Source organism: Xenopus laevis, chromosome 9_10L, assembly GCF_017654675.1.
Source record: "Xenopus laevis strain J_2021 chromosome 9_10L, Xenopus_laevis_v10.1, whole genome shotgun sequence".
In the NCBI taxonomy this organism is placed as follows: Eukaryota; Metazoa; Chordata; class Amphibia; order Anura; family Pipidae; genus Xenopus; species Xenopus laevis.
The window spans coordinates 99966761-99986999 of NC_054387.1; the positions used below are offsets into that span (position 1 = coordinate 99966761).

A 20239-nucleotide genomic window follows, 5' to 3' on the forward strand; every position below is an offset into this window, starting at 1 on the left:
GCACACGAGGGGCAGTTTTCAGCCAGAAAACGTGAGCGTTTAATGTCTGATATCTGTTGTGTGTGCATAGTTAAATGTGGATTCCTATCCTGACAACTTGCATGGGAAAAAACAGTGTGAAATAGCCATTGACTAAGGGAATGCTTTCCTGAAACGCGTAAGGCGATGATGTTACCCACCATGATACAATAAAGATACCTCTTTATACTTATCCGGAGTACCGCCGGGAATATTTTTCTTTTGAAATAGCAATTACCTTCATTTTACGAGGCACTCAGTCACTACAACAAGAGGTAGGTTTTTCCTATACGGTTTAGCAATACATAAATCGTATACAACCGCCGATTAGTAACCTCACAATATTTCTATGCCTCTTCTACATTCAAAACGCATCAAAGACTCAATACTTCAAGAACAGCAAATAAGTGGAAGCAGTATATGATGCTACAGAGGTGAAGTATTTAGTATGATGAAGTATAGGTATGGGATCTATTATATGGAAAGCTTGGAATTTAGACCTTGAAGCTACTAAAAAGGATTTGAATATTGTAAATAATCCAATATGGGTTTGTCATCAGTACAGATTTGCTGTAGCTTATCAAATACAAAGCATTGTCTAATAATCCATTACAATGAATCCCTGTTTGTTTAAACATGACTCTGGGAAATGGCAATACCATTTTTTGGAGCTTTAGGGATAACAGATCCTATGCCTGCAGTTACTACATCTATAAAAGACAGTTTTGTTTTCATTGCTTTTTTGCATAATGCATAATCATTTTTCCTAGTTTCAATGCTTTACTTCTGAAAACAAAGATGGCAAATTGATTCAATTATGCCACTGGGACAAAAAAATCTGGAAAATATCTTTATATTGCTTCTAAAGTGCTAAAAGAATCCTGCTAAAGAAATAAAAAGTGACCATACAACGTAGTGGATCCAAAATTGAATCCGTTTATAAATTCAGTGCCCTAATTTGTGCTGAATCCTCCAATTTATACTACTTGGGTTTCAAATCGTCTAATTTCTTTAACCACTAAATCAATGTTGATGATTGGGTTAAAATACAATGCCCAATAAAAGAAGCAGTTGCAGACAAACTGAGGAATCACAGGCCAGAAGATTGCAACACATATCCCATGGGTTGACATATTCCAGAAATGCCTCCACATCAGTTGAGGAAGGTTCCTAAAGAAAAGGAAACGAGAGTTGATGTAAGTGTACAGTAATTAGAGTAAAAAGAGTAAGAACAAAAACAAAAAAAAGGATTGTCTGGTCTGAGGAAACCAAAATATTACAAATATTATAAAAGTATACGTACTTTAGCTCCCTACGTGACCACAAATTCCAAAATGAGAACAGCTCAAGAACTGTAAGCAACATGGCATTAACAATAATAAACCGGGAGGTCCAGTAATGAAGTTCCAACCAGTCCCATGCAAACTCAGCAATAAGCTGATATGGAAGAAAAACATATTTTACAAGAAACTCTCTCCACTGTCTCCACGTTGGATCTTGAAGATCCTGAAAGAAAAGGGATATCCATCATTGTTAAATGCAATGTTTTTAAGGACATACTTCAAAACAATCAAACTGCAACTGAACTCTGAACACTTTTTGTATTAACAATTAAAAATTGAAGGGCCATGAGCCATATGAAATATACTGTTACATCAGTCAAAGCAATTATAAAAACTCAATTGCTTTAAAAAAAAAAAAACAGTATTAGCGTCACAAAGACTATTGATTTTAAAGTAACCATTTGCAAACTACATACAGTCAAGGTCCATTACTAAAATCCACACAGGTGTAACGGACCGTAAACCACAAAAAAACTTAATTTTTCTATAATACACAAAAGCCATGAATATCTTTTCAATTATATCCTTATAAATGGTGAGTTCTGAAGTCATCAGTTATAAACGGTGAGTTCTAATGTCATTTCTGTCACATGACTCACTGAATCTTGTGTATTGTAATAAATAAAGTACCCCCTGTTGCAAAATATGACTTAGAAAATATGGCTTTTAGAAGTTACCGAGGTCGTATAAAAGCGACCTTTCGGCCTCGTGTTTTTTATATGGTCATGAAACTCCTCGGTAACTTATAATATCCTTATAATTTACAAGAGGGGGTACTATATTCATTATATATTTAATCCATGTATCCTTAAGAACAGTTTCAAAACTGCCTTTTTAAATGTTACAAAAGAAGTTTTCATACTAGATTTTCAGCCTCAATCTTTGAAAGAAAGGGGGTGTTTAATATTAAAAAAAGGATTTAAAAGAAGGTAGCGTCTCTCTTTTAACACACCAGGAGGTGGCACACAAACGCACCAATGTTTATATACCTATAACTATCTGTTATCCTGTCAATTCTCTAACCAGCTTAACCCAAAATAAGAGATATTTTGTATAGGCTATTTTAAAGAGACAACAGTTATTCTTCAACTGAGTATGAACACTTAGGGACTTATTTATGAAAGTAGGAGTTGATTTTTACCCCAAAAATGGTAGTTTTCTAGGGTATTTTTACTCAAAACTTGAATTGTCGGGTTAAAAAAGAACCCTCAGATTTTTCAAATTTTTTGAGATGTATTATAGCCCAAACCTAGAAATTGCTTGAATCCGAAATGTCAGTGGCAGAGTTCCTTTGAATAATTTGAAGATGATTGTAGCTTTCATGCTGTTCGGGTTTCTTTCAGTGCGTTTTGCTCGATTTGAGCAATATTTTTTCTTGATTAATTTGAGTTTTTGGGTTTTTCATCCCAAATTTGCTTTTTCAAGTTTTTTCTTAAATCAGAAAACATTCGAGTTGCGAGTTCATACGAGGTATAAAAAAACCCTCACATTTTGTGAATAATACCCACAATACCTTATGTAGGGGCATTGTCACCATTTTGTGATTTTTCACCCACAATACCGGGCTCTATGTGAGCGCCACTACCATGTAATTATAAATGATATTGCAACTGCAGCCATAGTAACTAGCAGTTCATAAACTTGACATCTTGTGGTTATGCTGCTTATAATATTAGGATACCAATGGAATACTTTTTATTTTAATGTAACGTGCATGTTTTAAAAATTATTTCAACATGCACAGACAAAAAAAAACGCACTTGAATTTGTAGTTTTTTTTTTTTTACAGGAACATTCGTAGATACATATTTTGTAATACAGGTATGGGATCCGGAAATCCCTTATCCAGAAAGCTCAGAATTACGGAAGACTACCTCCCATAGACTCCATTTTCATGCAATTTTTTTGGAATCCCATGAAATCAACTGCTACGAATTCATAGAAGGATTTGGAACAATGAGATAAGGTGACCACAAGGCTAAGGGTCAATTGTGGAGATCCACATAGTATTTACAAATGATTCAGGATAGGTACCTCAAGTATAAGGGCACACCTGGAGATTTGGGGAGATTTAGTCGACCAGCCACTAATCGTCTCTTTTTTGGGGCGACTAATGTACCTGAACTGCTTCCCCGTGTCTTCCGCCTGCTTCAATGAAAAAACCCCTGCGCAAAGCACTAGCGGCACTTTGATTTCAGAAGTTTCCTCCAGCTTCTACAGGGAACTGGATGAAGCACTGGACAAGCTTTATGGTTGGATTAAGATTCCCTTTAGTGCTAAAGACCACCATCAAATCAGTGTACAATTATCACAATGTAAAGTGTTTATAGGAACAAATAGGTTTAATCTCACTTTGTATTGTGTACATCTTGTAGCCAAATATTGCTTCTAGCTGCTAGTCAGCCTATATATTAAAATCATTCAGGCACAAGTGTATCTTATTTAATTAGTTGGGACTTAAAACCTTGCTGGATTCTGAGCAAAGGGTAAGTAAACATGTACCGCTTGTTGCTGGGGGCTCAATGACTGAAAATGCCCCTATGGCCTCTGAGCACAAAGGGTAAGTAAACACGGTTCTACCATTTTCCAAATGTTCTTCATGGTTTTTAAATGCACTTTAATATTTTAGTATGCAGTAGGTAGTGTAAGACTCTTGTTAAATGAGGGGCCCTGACACGGCACGTGAGCTTACATGTTTCTGTGGTAACACCTTAATTTTTGTAAAATTTGTTTAAAGGGATTAATATGGGCTGAATTTGGGTGCTGGCAATGCATTCACTGCATTTCTTTTTGCTGTCTGAACGAAAGCCCCTCTGTCATGAAATAATGTGTGGATTAAAGTGATACTTACAATAAATTTGGCAAAGAGATCTTCTTCTTGCTCTTTCTGTTCTTCCTGCAGAGGACATGTCGTATGTATGAATGGTAAAAATGTTTCTGCGTAGTCAAACAAATACAAATACAACATGCTGAGACGAGGAGAGCTTTTCAGTGCATATAACAGGAAAAGGGATTTCCCAGGGTTCACTGCCTATTGGAAAAAACAAACATTAAAAGGAATAGGTTTTCCTTTAAGGAATATTATGAATGAAAATTATATCATCAAAGTAGCATCTGAAAACAAAGCTGTAATGCTTCAACATTATAGCCACTTTTCTGGGATAAAAAAAAACAAAGTACATAAATAGCAGGCATTTTGGCCCCAACTTCAGGGCTAATAAAAAACTTAGTGCAACTATGTGCAATATTGCCTATGTTTCATTGACCTTTAGGGCAACAGCAGGAGGCAAAGTGGCTTGGAACTGCCCCTTCATTGAATGGAATTGTACTCATTGGTAGAGATTTGAAAGAGTATGTTGAGTGGGTGAACAGAGTATTTGCTAGGTTAAGCTGGCCATAGACGCAAAGATCAGATCGTACAAAACGAGGATTCGTAGGATTTTCAGACCGTGTGTAGAGAGTCCAGACATTTTTTGTCCGGCGGAGATCGTCGTTTGGTCGATCGGACAGATTAGAACATTTCTGTCGGCTGCCGATAATATCTCTGCGTGTATTGCCGATCGTACGATTTTCAGTGGGAGACTGTCACTAGCTTTAGTTGGACATAACTTTCGTATGATTGCTGTCAGGGGCAGAACATCGGCTGATCTGTTCTTTTCTACTTTATTTGATCTGAAAGGTTAGTGGCGGGTCGGGAGATGGGGAAGTCTGATCGCACGATGATTCGTACGATCGGATCTTTGCATCTATGGCCAGCTTTAGGGTTATAAATGAATCTTCATCCAAGGCTGTTGGTAAAGATTTTCATTTACAAAGGGGTGAAGGTGTAGAGCCCTTCGAGGCTAGGACAACAATATCTGATAATTCTTATGAATAATTAATTTAATCATGCATTTTTGGAAACCAACATTACTTTAAGTAGTAGCAGCAGCCATTAAAGAGGGCTCTAAACATATCAAGAACATTAGGAAATAGGTTTGATACTGGTATTAACACCAGGGTCTTGATGAAAATCCCACATGATAAATGACCTGAGGCCATATATGTTAAAGGAATATCTCTGATGTCCCCTGTAGCCCACACACTTGGAATAGCAGTGAAGAGGAGCTGCTTCTTTTCACTTCCTAATCTGTGGATTCACCATACACTGTCAGATATGATATATCTGCAATATGTGGTGGTAAGCAGGCCACTATACATGTACAAAATACTATACAGATCAATCTGTGCATGTATGACCCAGCTAAGCTCATGCAAAAAGGTTGCATACATACCATCTCACTAGATAGATAGATAGATAGAAAATATGTAAACTATTATAGTAACCCCAACCCCATTTCAAATCTGATGTCCCTCTGCTTTATATGTGCAGCACCTACTATGGAAAACAAAACAGAATACATCACAATGGGGGAAGGGGACTGAGGTGTTAAAGGGGACCAGTCACCCGAAAAAAAATATTCTCAATTCTATTTTGTCACATTAGTAATGATCTTTAATTGCACTATATAAATTATTTGAATCTTGTTTCCTTCAGACTGGGGACTCATAATTATAGCAAGGAGGCAGAAGCCATTTTGTGGACACTGTTATTAAGCCAAACCTTGCATCATCTCAAAATCTTGTTTGTGCACCAGAATGGGGGAACTGGTGTATAGCCCCATGCACTGGTTACACAATTAAATGGTGAATACAGAGTGAGGAATGTGGGGAGTGCAGTGATATTTAATAAGTGCTGAATGGAAAGTGAAAGTAATTGCCTTCCCCACCTCTATGTCTAGGCATAGAGGAGGGTCAGGCAATATTTGATTGACAGCTGAGATTTTTAAACAAGTTTACCAGAACTTGCAAGAGCTTTAAAAAATAAAAAACAGGATTTCATGTTTAATTTGAAAAGGACTTATTAGACAGCTTTTTATGTCTGAGTGATAGGCCCCTTTAAATATGTCTAAGGGGGTGGGGATCCTATTAGTTTTGAGATTGAATATCATGGTTTACTTCCCATCTGTATAATCAGGCATGTTTGTTAAAAAGATAAAACACAGTAAAAATTTAAATTCTTACCTTATATTCCCATAAATTCTGAGGCGGTTTGACACCAAGAGTTTTAACTCTGTCTAACTCCAGGAGAATAGCTTTCCTGTGGCTGCTATTCTCTATACTGTAAGGATTTTTAGAAAACTCTTCCTCTGCTAGTGTAAGAAGCAGCCTGAAACATAAGAAGTTAAACTAGGGGCTTTTTATGGATAAACGCAAAGCAATCTTTAATAAACACACAAGAGTGAAATATGCAAAAAGATTTTGAGACTTTGTACTAAATATTTAGTACACGTAACTGATTTTCAATTTAGATGTTTTTGGTTAGAGCCAAAGTGGAGACTGTGTTGAACAGACAATGCCAGTGTAAGTGCTGACCTGCTTATTTAATGTAGTAAGCATTCAATCATGTGCTCAACAAACATCAAGTTGGGCAATTCCTTGTAGGTGAGTGCAACTCAGCAGAATACTTGACAGTGATCCACTAAACATGTCCACACACACAGAGAATGCAGCAGTCCAGTTACAAAGTGCACAACGTATCTTTAGTGTGGTCATGAGAACAAGGTAATATTTCAGTGAATTATAAAAAAGAGAGCAAGACTAATCAGGAAACCCCCAAATATGTGCAAACCATTAAAAGCAAGAAAAAAAGTTAGTCAGTCCATTCTTAGTCATTTACAGATAAAACTGCATATACAAAGTTCTTAATTTGCTGAAGGAGACTGTCTGTATGCCCCAAAGATCCTGTTAGAGACAATTAATGTGTAACAAATATTACCGTAAGAGATTACCTTTTACCTAGATAGATGGTAATATTCATCTTGCCTTCCTAGTGCAGTCCAGGTTCAGGTGACAAAGGTATTAGGAAAACTGAAATTCTTTCCAAGAATTAAAACAATGGACACATTTGGGATCAAATGAGCAAAGCAAACAGTTATAAAAAGCTAAATAAGTGAGATGATGTGTATGTCATATTTAGCCCTGTAGTACAGACCATGTACAAATTATATATCCTAATAATTTCTTTCCTTTTTATCGTATTAATTCTATCATCCTCTCTGAGGGTATCTTATCATTTGGAACTTTATCCGATCTGTAATCAGTTATGTAGTAGAAGAAGCTTTGCCCATACCAGAGCACCTCTGCTCAATTAGACAGGCACCTATAATCATTTAAAGGGCACATCAACCCCAAATTAAAAATGTGCCTAATGAAAGAAAACATTATGCTAAGCAACTGTGCAATATACACTCATTACACATTTTTAATGGTTTTTAAGTTTATACATGCATTGCTATTGAAAGCAGGGTTTGTCCCTTTCTATTCTCTGCCCTGATGGTTCAGACTGCTGATACAATGTAAGATACAATGTAAGACAAGAGAGCTTATTAACATACCTGTTACTTGTCTTTGCTGGGGAACTAAGACTTTTGCAACATTGTTTAAAAAGTAACAAGCATGGGTTAAGCCAATGCTGATTTCAACAGCAACTGTGTTTACAAATAACTTTAAAAGCACTGAAAATGTATAATGAATGTATATTGGAAAGTTGCTTATAATTATTCTTTTATTAGGCATAGAAGACTGCATATGGAATTTACCTATATTTCATTTATCTAGATTTTTGTCAGTGTTTATTGTACAAGTAGTTTACTTTATTCCCAAAGTGTCTAATATTTTTATTTCTTTAAAGAGTTTCCAATTTCCAGGTATTTTGGTACAAGGACTGCAATGTAAAGCAGCTAATATGGTTTGTGTTTTATTTGGATAGGTGATGCACTGTCTTTGAGTTGATGACTGAGTAACACTACATACACATTTTTACAGCAAATTGTTGGGTTATACATGCACTGAACAATTTTTCTGTTGTCTGTTTTTTGTATTTGTTGATTGGTTTAAGCATATTTGAGTTGTCCCTTGTTAGCTATATTATATTTCCTATATATTTAATTGTAACTAGGCAGGATTTATGAAAGCGGATTCAAGTCCAAAAATTATTTTGTGCTTGTGACCACAATAAGGCACCTTTTTACCTTGCAGCTGGAGCATTTGTGAATACACCCATACTAGACTGCAACTGGAAATAAAAATTACAGTAATCTGTCTGCTAGGATTATAATGAATTCTTGCTCACCTTCCATTAACATTTCCAGATAAAAAATGTTCTTTGTAATGAGAGGCCCAGGGACCCAGTTGCTCCAACCAAAGGACTACTTCTTCTGCTGTCCATTTTGCAACTGGCTTATGTACCAAAAGGTCCTGTTCAGAATCCCTACTGCTCCAATGATATACAAGCAGGACCACCTGTAAGCAGGAGACAAATACTTCACGATAGGGATAACCTGTTCAAACCATGAATTTGATATTCATAGTGTCACAATCACTAGTAGGCAAAACAATCATTACTGGCATAACACGATCTGTATGAATACACAAAATGGAGCTAGACAGGAACCTATTAATAAAATAATAAATACTGAAGCTGAAAAGACATTTATAGAAAAGTGAAAGCCTAAAAAAAGAATATGACTAGAATTTCAGTATTTTATAGACTTGAGTAGATCATTTATATATACCCCACCAGAGGCTGTCTGAATCAACCCCCTCGCTCACCTTGCTAGTGAAGGTGATGCATTCTGGGAATCAAAGTTCCTTCTGCTTTTCTAAGGGGACTATGCACCACCACCTTCGCAAAGTTAATATTCAGTCTGACACTTTAAGATAAGAGCTGCTGGTGCCTTGCAGTCAATGAAGGGAAAGGGGTGGTGGGCATAGAGATTTGGTCTGTTCAAGACAGGTGCAGGCTATTTCTTACCTTACAGGTTTTCCTTTCAAACAGTGGAATAAATTATGTGTGTATTAAAAAAAAATGTATTCCTGGCAGTTTAGACATAAAGGATAAGAATGGTCAAAAACACCAGGGGTTTGTTAAAGGAGAAGTAAAGGCTTCATCAGAAAGGTCTATATACAGTGGTGTGAAAAACTATTTGCCCCCTTCCTGATTTCTTATTCTTTTGCATGTTTGTCACACAAAATGTTTCTGATCATCAAACACATTTAACTATTAATCAAAGATTAGTCAAAGATAACACAAGTAAACACAAATTGCAGTTTTTAAATGAGGGTTTTTATTATTTAGGGAGAAAAGAAATCCAAACCTGTGTGAAAAAGTAATTGCCCCCTGAACCTAATAACTGGTTGGGCCACCATTAGCAGCAATAACTGCAATCAAGCGTTTGCGATAACTTGCAGCGAGTCTTTTACAGCGCTCTGGAGGAATTTTGGCCCACTCATCTTTGCAGAATTGTTGTAATTCAGCTTTATTTGAGGGTTTTCTAGCATGAACCGCCTTTTTAAGGTCATGCCACAACATCTCAATAGGATTCAGGTCAGGACTTTGACTAGGCCACTCCAAAGTCTTCATTTTGTTTTTCTTCAGCCATTCAGAGGTGGATTTTCCCAAAAGTCTTGGCAATCATTGAGATGGTTTTTAGCAAAATTGAGACGAGCCTTAATGTTCTTTTTGCTTAAAAGTGGTTTGCGCCTTGGAAATCTGCCATGCAGGCTGTTTTTGCCCAGTCTCTTTCTTATGGTGGAGTCATGAACACTGACCTTAATTGAGGCAAGTGAGGCCTGCAGTTCTTTAGATGTTGTCCTGGGGTCTTTTGTGGCCTCTCGGATGAGTTTTCTCTGCGCTCTTGGGGTAATTTTGGTCGGCCGGCCACTCCTGGGAAGGTTCACCACTGTTCCATGTTTTTTGCCATTTGTGGATAATGGCTCTCACTGTGGTTCGCTGGAGTCCCAAAGCTTTAGAAATGGCTTTATAACCTTTGAAATTGAACTCAGGTGTGATAAACCACAGTTAAGTTATTTTTTAACAAGGGGGGGCAATCACTTTTTCACACAGGCCCATGTAGATTTGGAGTTTTTTTTCTCCCTTAATAACGTAAACCTTCATTTAAAAACTGCATTTTGTGTTCAATTATGTTATCTTTGACTAATAGTTAACGGTTTTTGATGAGCAGAAACATTTAAGTGTGACAAACATGCAAAAGAATAAGAAATCAGGAAGGGGGCAAATAGTTTTTCACACCACTGTAAATATGCCAGTAAACCCTCAAAGTAATGCTGTCCTCTGTCAAAAGAAACACAGAATTTCTTTCCTTCTATTGTGTATGGCAGCTGTACCCTAAACAAACAGAGAGAGCTGTTTACGCAGGTATGGTAAAGCACTCTACAGAATATAGTGTTATAGCAGGATTTGGTCGAATCCTTCTGCCCAGCCAAACCAAATCCAAATTTGCATATGCAAATTAGGGACAGGAGGGAAATCACATTACTTTTGTCACAAAACAAGTAAAAAATGTTTTCCCCTTCCCACCCATAATTTGCATATGCAAATTATGATTCCGTTTGGCATTCGTCCAAATCTTTCGAGAAGGATTCGGGGGTTCGGCCGAATCCAAAATAGTGGATTCGGTGCAACCCTAGTTCTTACCATAGATTTTTTTCCCCCCAAACATTCTACTCAATCCTAATACAGGTATTGGTCCTGTTATCCAGAAAGAGCGGGACCTAGGGTTTTCCGGATAACAGATCTTTCTGTAATTTGGATCTAAATACCTTAAGTCTATTAGAAAATCACGTTAACATGAAATAAAACCAATAGGCTGGTTTTGCTTCAAATAAGGATTAATTGTTAGATGGGATTAAGTACAAGCTACGGTTTTATTATTACAGAGAAAAAGGAAATGCATTTTAAAATTTGGATTATTTTGATAAAATGGAGTCTATGGGAGACTGTCTTTCTGTAATTCGGAGCTTTCTGGATAATGGGTTTCTGGATAATGGATCCCATACCTATAATATGATATCCAAAAAAACTACTGATAAAAGACATATGTACTCACTGCCACACTGGTTAAAGCTGTCAGAACACCTGAAAAGAAACCTCCTCCCCTTGGCTGGTTTCCTTGTGTGCCAGCTGAAGCCTGGTTCTGGTCACTACCGTATTTATTAAACGCCTGTAAAGCGTGTATGATTTCATGACTTCCCTCAACATCCTTATATTTCTGTTGGATTGCATCAGGGAAGAGTTTTTCTATGATGTCCCTAAAGGGAAAAATGATTAGTGTAAGGGAATAGATATTATCAAAAATCAATGAAAATACAATGATTGTTATTGCCCCAGAGGCTTAGAATATATTTTGCTTAAAGGGGAACTCCACAAAAACATAAGCTTTTTGAAAAGTAAACATAATTTCAAGCAACTTTGCTATATACAACAATTAGACGTTTCATGGTTTTTAACGGTTTCTGACAGTTCCCTAAGCTTAGCCCCCTGCTGATCTGTCCGACTACTTTGCTGAGCTGGCTGACTACTGTTACTTTGTATCAACAGCCATCTGTCCTTAGCCTGCAACCTCCAAACCCCACAATTCCCTGCACACATGATTTCAATAAGGAACGGAACATCACAATGCAGCACAATGCATTGTGGGTTATGTAGTTCCTGCATGCTGTCTGTAAGCTGTGGAGAAGTTGTCACAATTTGTAACATCAGGGTTTTAGTCCTTCCTTCTCTACCAGGATTTTAAATGATGCAGAAGGAGAAGAACTGTTAAACAGCTGGATTGCAGCATAGAAAATAGCATTTACTTTTGAAGAAACAGGTAACTGTGATGGGTATATTAGGGGTTTTTGTGTTATGCGGGCTTCTCTATCAAATTTTGGTTTGGAAGCCAGCGTTCCCTTAAATTATACCCCCAAGCATTGTGGGTCTCTTTAAAAAATATTGCATAAAAACAGCTCATATGTGAAACCCTGCTTCATACAAATAAACCATTTTCATACTTTTTTTTTTTAATAGTATGTGCCATTGGCTATTCTTAAAGGGGTCGTTCACCTTTGAGGTAACCTTTAGTATAATGTAGAGAGTGATATTCTGAGACAATCTGCACCTGATATTTTTATTTTATAATTATTTATGGTTTTTGAATTATTTAGGTTTTAATACAGCAGCTCTCCAGTTTGAAATTTCAGCAATCTTGTTGCTAGGGTCCAAATTACCCTAACAACCATGCACTGATTTGAATGAGAGACTGGAATATGAAAAGGAGAGGACCTGAATAGAAAGACGAGTAATAAAATGTAGCAATAACAAAAAATTTGTAGCCTTACAGAGCATTTGTTTTTACATGGGGTCAGTGACCTCCATTTGAAAGCTGGAAAGTGAATAATTAAAAAACAATAAAAAATAATCAATGGCAAAGTTGCTAGGAACAGAACATTCTATAACATACTAAAAGTGAACTTAAAGGTGAACCACCCTTTTAAATAGAAAACCGCCATTTTAAGTACTAAGGGCCGCCCCGGGATCATCTGATTTATATTGCACACAAACAAACCAAGGGCACACATAAATGTAAGGTCATATGAGCCAACTAATGGACAAAGATCTGTCTTTTACTCCAAAACTTCTTCCTATTACAGTTAGAGCTGCATTACTTCTGGTCAGGTGATCTCTGAGGCAGCACACAGGCCATTATAAAATGATGGTTTAAGGCAAAAGACGTAAGGGCAATATTTAATGGTATATATACACATGTTTTTGTATTAAAGAACTAAGTATTCCTGATCCTTTTCTTTACAGAGGGGAACAATTGCTGAAGAATGATTTAGGCCTAAGGTACATGGGGAATTCAGGAGTTTTTAGTTAACCCTCATTGCTGTCAAAGGCAATAGCAGGAATCTTTTTCCATGAATCTCAGGCATAGTCTATTTAACAGTGGGCTTCTCCCAAAAGAATTTAAAATGACAGACTACAGGTGTCTAAAGGATTACATTTGTATTCATTTTTACATTGATTCCACAGAAGAAGCTTAACCAGGACATGTTTAAGGCAATTTTTTATTATATCATAGAAAAAGAATCCAAACAAGTTTAACAATTTTTCAGAAATGTATTTCTTTGAAATTGGCACTTGTGAATTATAACATTGCCCTGCCAATCATGTACTTCCTGACAATATCAGTAATAACTCAAAGGACATCCAGCAAGTTTTATATCCTTTTTCCATTATAAACAATTATGATCATCATTAAAACTGGAACAAACATTATGAGACACTTGAAAATATAACTGAAATCTAAATACCTGCATACACCGTCTCTATAAATGTAATGAACCGTATTATCTTTAAAGGTTTTAATTCTAAATTACACTGTTAATATTGCAAATAATTCACTACTATTTTTTTTTACTATTCATTTTTATTCTTGAACCAACAAATATATGTTTTTTTAAGCTGTAATATTGATGTGGAGGCAGCTATTTCAGTGCATTGTGCCTGATCCTAAACTTTGAGAAAGAGCCAGAACTTCAGGATTGAACTGCTTTGAGACAGCTATTGTTTCTCCCCTTCCCATTGTTTTATACCAGCGCTATTAATTGGTGCGTTTTGAAAAAAAATGTTTTCCCACGACAGTATCCCTTTAAAGTGGAACTATGGTGAAAATGAATATTTAATATAAGCTTCAACATACTGAAAAAAGAAACTTTTGAAAATACAATCAATTAAATATTTTCAATTGTTTCTGAAATAATCAAGTTTATATTCACTATTCCTCTCTCAGCATCTTTCTCTTCATTCTGTTTTCATGCAGGAGTTGGGTGTCAGATATTCATTGACAGTTAGATCCATTATATCTAATAGGGGTTGCTTCCTTACCTAGCAGATGTATTAGAGCTTATTTAAATAACTGATTCCAGGCCAAACAAAATAACTGCCTTTTGCACAAATTCTGCATGTAGAGAGACATGATGTCTGGTGGTTTTAATAGAGAATGAAGAGAAACAGATGCTGAGGGAGGGATAGTGAATATAAACTGGATTATTTCAGAAACAGTACAGAATATTTTAATGATTGTATTTAAAAAGTTTCTAACTTCGGTATGCTGAAACTTATATAAAATTTTCATTTTCACGATAGTTCCCCTGCAAGCACAAATATTAAATGTAGATAAAGTTAAATGTTTAGTAAAACATTGCATAGGTTGGGTTAGTACCCAAGGGCAAATTAACCACTCAAAAAAAAAAAAAAAAAAAAAAAGAAATAGAAAGAATAGGGTTGCTTGACAGGACTTTTTAACTGAATGCCGTGAAAAAGATAAGGTAAATAAAACTTGCTGCTCACCTAAGTAGAATGTTAACCTTGGGGAATCCCTCCCATGTGTTTCTGCACTCAGGACATTCTGTTTTTTTCGAAGACACCCACCAGAGAGCCAGGCAATGCCTACAGAAGCTGTGGCCGCAATTCAGCGTAGTTGGATTTACTAGGATATCATAACAGCAGTGACAGGAGAATTCACTGACAGAAATCTTGCGATCTAATTTTGCTGTTGCAATACGTGTGCCTTCATTGCCATCTAACTTTACATCCTCCTCCATCACTGTAGCGCACAAGACATCTGCTCGAGTCAAATAGCCAGACTTCAGGGAGATGCTTGAAATCCTTAAGGGAATAATTAACCCAGCTGCAAAAACAGTAGAGATCATATTATGACTTATTCATAGCTTTTATAAGAAGATGCAATTACAAGATTTAATTCCCAAGACAAAGCAGATCATTTTATCAGTTTTATCACATTAAGCCTTATCTTTATTTAATATATAAAGACATTAGGTGGCGTGTTTATAAAGGTGTGTAAAATTGACACTGCAATATCCCCAAACATCTCCTTTTAATGCAGTGCAGTGCAATGTGAATTAATGCATTTTAATAAAGCGGTGTAATGATTTTATGCAAATGTGTAGTCCTGTGTACAATTCTAGTGTAAAAGTAGGTTTTAGCTGGAAAAATAAACTGACTGATTGCCACTGCTTTTTCAGAACGTTTTATTCACATCAATAATTCTTTGCTGCCTGAATTTCTCTTTAATTGTGTTACACCAGGTGTGGGGTCATGATTACCCTAGCAACCATACATTGATCTGAATAAGAGACTGGAATATGAATGGTAGAGAGCCCAGATGAGTAATCAAAAGTAGCAATAAAAATAAATTTGTAGCTTTAGGGTCTAGCCACACGGGCAGATTTGGGGGGAGATTAGTCGCCAGACGACAAATCTACTCTTCTTCGCAGCGACTAATCTCCCCGATCTGCCTTCCGCCGGCTAAAATGAAAATCGCCTGGTGGCAGGCACTCGGAGCGCTTCATTTTCCAAAGTCGCCCGAAGTTTCCCCGTGAGGCAATTACAGGCAACTTCGGAACACAAAGCGCTCCGAGTGCCTGCCACCAGGCGATTTTCATTTGAGCCGGTGGAAGGCAGATCGGGGAGATTAGTTGCGGCGAAGAAGAGGAGAATTGTCGTCTGGCGACTAATCTCCCTGAATCTGCCCGTGTGGCCAGACCCTTACAAAGCACTCGTTTCTTAGATGAGATCAGTGACCCCCATTTGAAAACTGGAAAGAATCAGCAGAAAAGGGCAACTAATTCAGAAACTATAAAATAATAAATAATGAAAGACCAGTTGAAAAGTTGCTTAGAATCGACTGAAAGTTGACTCAAAGGTGAACACCCCCTTTAAAGTAAAGGACGGATTACAACACCAAACCCTTAAACTAACATTGACTGTCACTCCATGCCAAGTCAGCAGCATATTGGTCTATGTGAATAGACTGACCAAGATCTGGACGGGATTGTCCAGATCTGTATCAGCCATGTTTAAAAAACCTGTTGGGCATCAGCAGCCCTAAACATGTGCAGCACTACAGATATGAATGGGTATGCTGAAGCCTCAGGAAGCAGCTAGAAAGGAGAGGAAAGGAAAGTATGTTCAAGACAAAACCCTTTGGTTTGGTAATGCAGACAAAAAGGATCCGTACAGATATTATTGATTTTGGATATTAATAGCTAAATCATTTCCTTTAGTTAAGAAACATTTTTGGCCATGTCTTCTTATGCTTTACAGTCTGCATAAGAAAAGACAATTCTTAAAGGGAACCTGTCATCCAGACATAAAACACTGTATAATAAAAGTCCTTTTTAAATACACATAACACAATTAAAAAAAAAAAAAATTATGGCTGCTAAGGTAATTTGGACCCTAGCAACCAGATTGCTGAAATTGCAAACTGCAAAAAGTAAATTGTCTCAGAATATCACTCTCTACATCATACTAAAAGTTAACTCAAAGGTGAACTTTAAGGTCTCTCCAAGGTGAAGTGCAGTAAACCATGGAAATCCTGTCTCCAACAGAAATGTGTGCGTCTCGGAGTCTAAAAGTTACTAATTTTATAGAGGAAGAAAGCAGATAATCTCATGATTACCAAAAATCCACATTGAAGCAGACCACGAGGGATTAAAGTTATTTTTCCAGCACCGCTTTATTTATCATCATACTCCAGTTGCAAATGCTGCTGTATAGAGGTATACAGATCACACAGTGTGCCATACAATCTGAACTGGAAGGTGCTTTGTCTTATTAGAGGAGGATAAAAGAGTAACACACATCTTTTTTGCCACAGTCCTCAGTAGGATGTACTAAAACGCTGAGACTTTTTTTTTTGCTTTCAACATATTCTTTAAGTTGTACCTTAACAATATCTTTCTGTTCATTTAAGTCATACTTTGGACACCATATCGGATACCTTTCTCTGCTTCTCCTTAGTTTGAAAGCAAGTACGGCGTAGGTGGGAAATGTTTAGGGAACATATAGGGTCAGAAACAAGGTGCTTTTATACCATGTGACCTGCCCATCAGTGCTTACTTAGGAGAAAGACAGAACTGAAGGAGTATGCACAAGTTAAAGCTAACATTCCATCTACAGCTGCTCAAAGGCAGGCGTTTGTTTATACTGAGCTCATTATGTTTCAAACATGTTTGATTTTTTAGAAGAATGGAATAAAACAATCAATTCATGCTTTATAACAGAAAAAGTAATATTTTTTACATAAGCATATTGCCAAAATACATTGTTCTATTTGCTATTTTTAAAAATTGCCTCTTTATTGGAGCTCCCTATAGATGTTCACTGGTCCCTGTCTGTGTTTTAAATGAGGGGTGGGCGTGTTCCTAACAGTACCTGCCAGAAGCACAGTAGGAGGGGGACAGCCAATCACAGCCCTGCAGTCACACAGACAGGTTTCAGTTCCCTATCAGGTCCTGCTAGCTGCTGATTGGTTCCTGTCCTACAGTGCAGTGAGCTGAGAGCCACCTGCTCCCCTGCACAGCCTGGGAATTCTGGGAGCAGGAAGTGGAAGAGAAGGGAGGGATTATTAGGGTTTTTGCAGAAATATTCAATAAATCAGCCTGAAACACTACTTTTTTTTTTAAGCACAATTCTTCTATATCTAAATGAGTATAATGCACTTGTTTTATACACAAAATGTCTCATTTAAATGTGTATATGGTACATACTGCCTTTTCAGTGGTCTGTGTTTTATCACACTAATAACTCCACTATACACAACTATGAAATGTAGCAGTTCACACAGAGAATAAACAGCCATGTGTACAAAGTGTAGCTGGAAATAGAAATACATTTACACAAGCCAACCCTCTACAGACAGGACTGGAAGGAGCCAAGGAATTTTACAACACACACATGCAGCTGTAATGGTTACACATATACAACACCCTCATTACAGGTAACGACCCTTAGACTGTGAGCTCTGCTATGGGTTTGTATTGCTCTGACTGACCAATGGTCACTTTAAAGCACCTGAGCATGATTCTACAGTCTACAGTGGTTTGGCCACACAATATTACTTACCATTCAATACTCCCGCTTTTCGCGGGACAATTCCGGTTTACATAACACAGGCCGCAGTCCGGAATCGTTGCTTAATTGTCCCGTAACGCCGTTTTCAAATGCTCAGCCCTTCCAGGCCAACTATTCCAAGAGCCATCAAAGCCACGCGAGACGAGACTATGACGTCGCGATTAATAAGCCTATAAGAGCGATGGACCGGACGCAGCAGCCTGGAGAGTGACGCATTGTGATAAAGCGTATAATTGTTGTACATGCGTAGTCCGCTGTCACTAGAGCTTCAGCTCCCAATGTTTGACTAAAACATAGAACAAAGGGGCTAACTAAATGGAATAGATTATAGTATGTAAACAATAGAGACTAGAAGAATAGAGGTTGAGTGAGGAGAAGAATAACAATAGTACTGAGAGTGGGCCCCTGGGCTATGGTTCTTTGGTGGGCCCCTGATGTCCCAGTCTGACAGGCAAGGTAAACCATGTTTTCCCTTGCGGTTGCCAAATATACCTGTTATAAACGCGTAAAAATCGTAGATCCAAAATAAAGAGAAAAAAGAAAATTATAAAATGGTCCCTCACCTGGACAACCCCTAGTTCAAGGGTTGCCAATCATTTTTTTCAATATACAGGATTCAAAATGGGGTAATACCCATTACTACTGCTTTACTAGTAATGGGTCTCATCCCATTTTGATTCCTGCATATTGAAAACATACCTGTTGTCACCAGAATGTCAGCACCCAATATTTGACCAAAAAGTACAATTCATTTTCTGCCAGGGAACAAAAAAAGCTGCCGAAACTATCAGTTACCCAGAGCCCCTCTGCTTTAAATGTGCTTCAAATTTGACCAAAGATGGACAGATTTTTAAAAATTATGGGATGATTTATAAACTTTATGAGGTTTTTTTTTCACCAAGGGATTGGAAGGTCTCAGTGTTTATGTCCAAACAAGAGCCAGATATTTCACAGTTCAGGTGTAGGGAGGGTTAATTTATACAAAAACAATAGGCTAAACTTAACCAAACACAATCTTGAGCTTTATTTATTTTTTTAATTTGGCATCATTTAGGGACAGAAAATGGGTAATTTAGAAGACAATGGGTGAAATTGTAAAAGTAATAATTTTTAGGGTCTTTATAATAGTATTGGAGGGTCCCAGTGTATTTTGTGTAAACGTAGGCTACATTTTTCACAAGACAGAGCAGATCAGAGTGTCTTGGCCTTTTCTCCACATGTGGAGAAAACATGTGAAACGTGTGACATAGCTCTTAGTGTACCAATATGCAGGTCTGGACCGGGAGTCAAAATAGGCCCTGGCATTCCAAGTACAAAGAGGTGCAAACAGGTCCCAGCAGCCCACTAAATAGTGACTTTCTATGGCACCTGATAGCAGCCCCTCTGACATTTGCCAGAACCCACAGATTGCCAATCCGGGCCTGCCAATATATCACCACAAGAAGTGCTTCCAAGTGGAACTTGGATGAACGCAAAAGCAACCTATTTACTATTTTTAAAAAAAAATTGTATTTGTGTAAAACAGTGAAAAGTGCATTTGATGAAATATTATTAATCATACGGCACATGGAATTATAGTTTGGCGATTTCTAGCCAGTTCCGGTACACAACCTCTGCTTGTTTTTATATATCACTCTAAGCAAACAACAGGCTGTACACGAGAGTTTGGAGATTTTTTAAAAAAAAAAAAAAAAACATTTACTAGGCATATGCACTTAAGCCATGAGCCTGGAGCGGTGTCTTGAACTGCTATTGTGGAAGTCATATTATTTAGAGGATATTTTAGCTATGTTGTTGTTAGGGTAAATTTTATGTCCGACTGTGGGTTCCTTGTACTTTAAAGCACTCTTGTTTAAAGTGATATCAAAAGGGTCCACAGCACTGACCAAAGAAATTGCATTTTATCTTCAATAAAGTATGCTAACTTTCAGAAAGTCCCTTTAGCAGGAAATAGAACAGTTTAGAAATTAAAAGACACAGTCCCACATTATCAGTTGTAGGCACCATAGAGCTCATCAATCATAAGGGTAGGGACACACTGGGCGATTTGGGGAGA

General features: G+C 37.2%; 1 protein-coding gene across 1 annotated transcript; it reads right to left on the reverse strand.

Moving 5' to 3' along the window:
- Positions 1-563: 563 nt before the first annotated feature.
- bfar.L (bifunctional apoptosis regulator L homeolog) lies at positions 564-18292 on the reverse strand. Its single transcript, NM_001094878.1, is given in 8 exon segments — positions 564-1188; positions 1322-1524; positions 4213-4392; positions 6426-6570; positions 8536-8705; positions 11312-11513; positions 14596-14935; positions 18175-18292. Coding segments are annotated over 7 exon segments (1347 nt in total). The 5' UTR covers positions 14850-14935; positions 18175-18292; the 3' UTR covers positions 564-995.
- Between the last annotated feature and the right edge of the window lie 1947 nt (positions 18293-20239).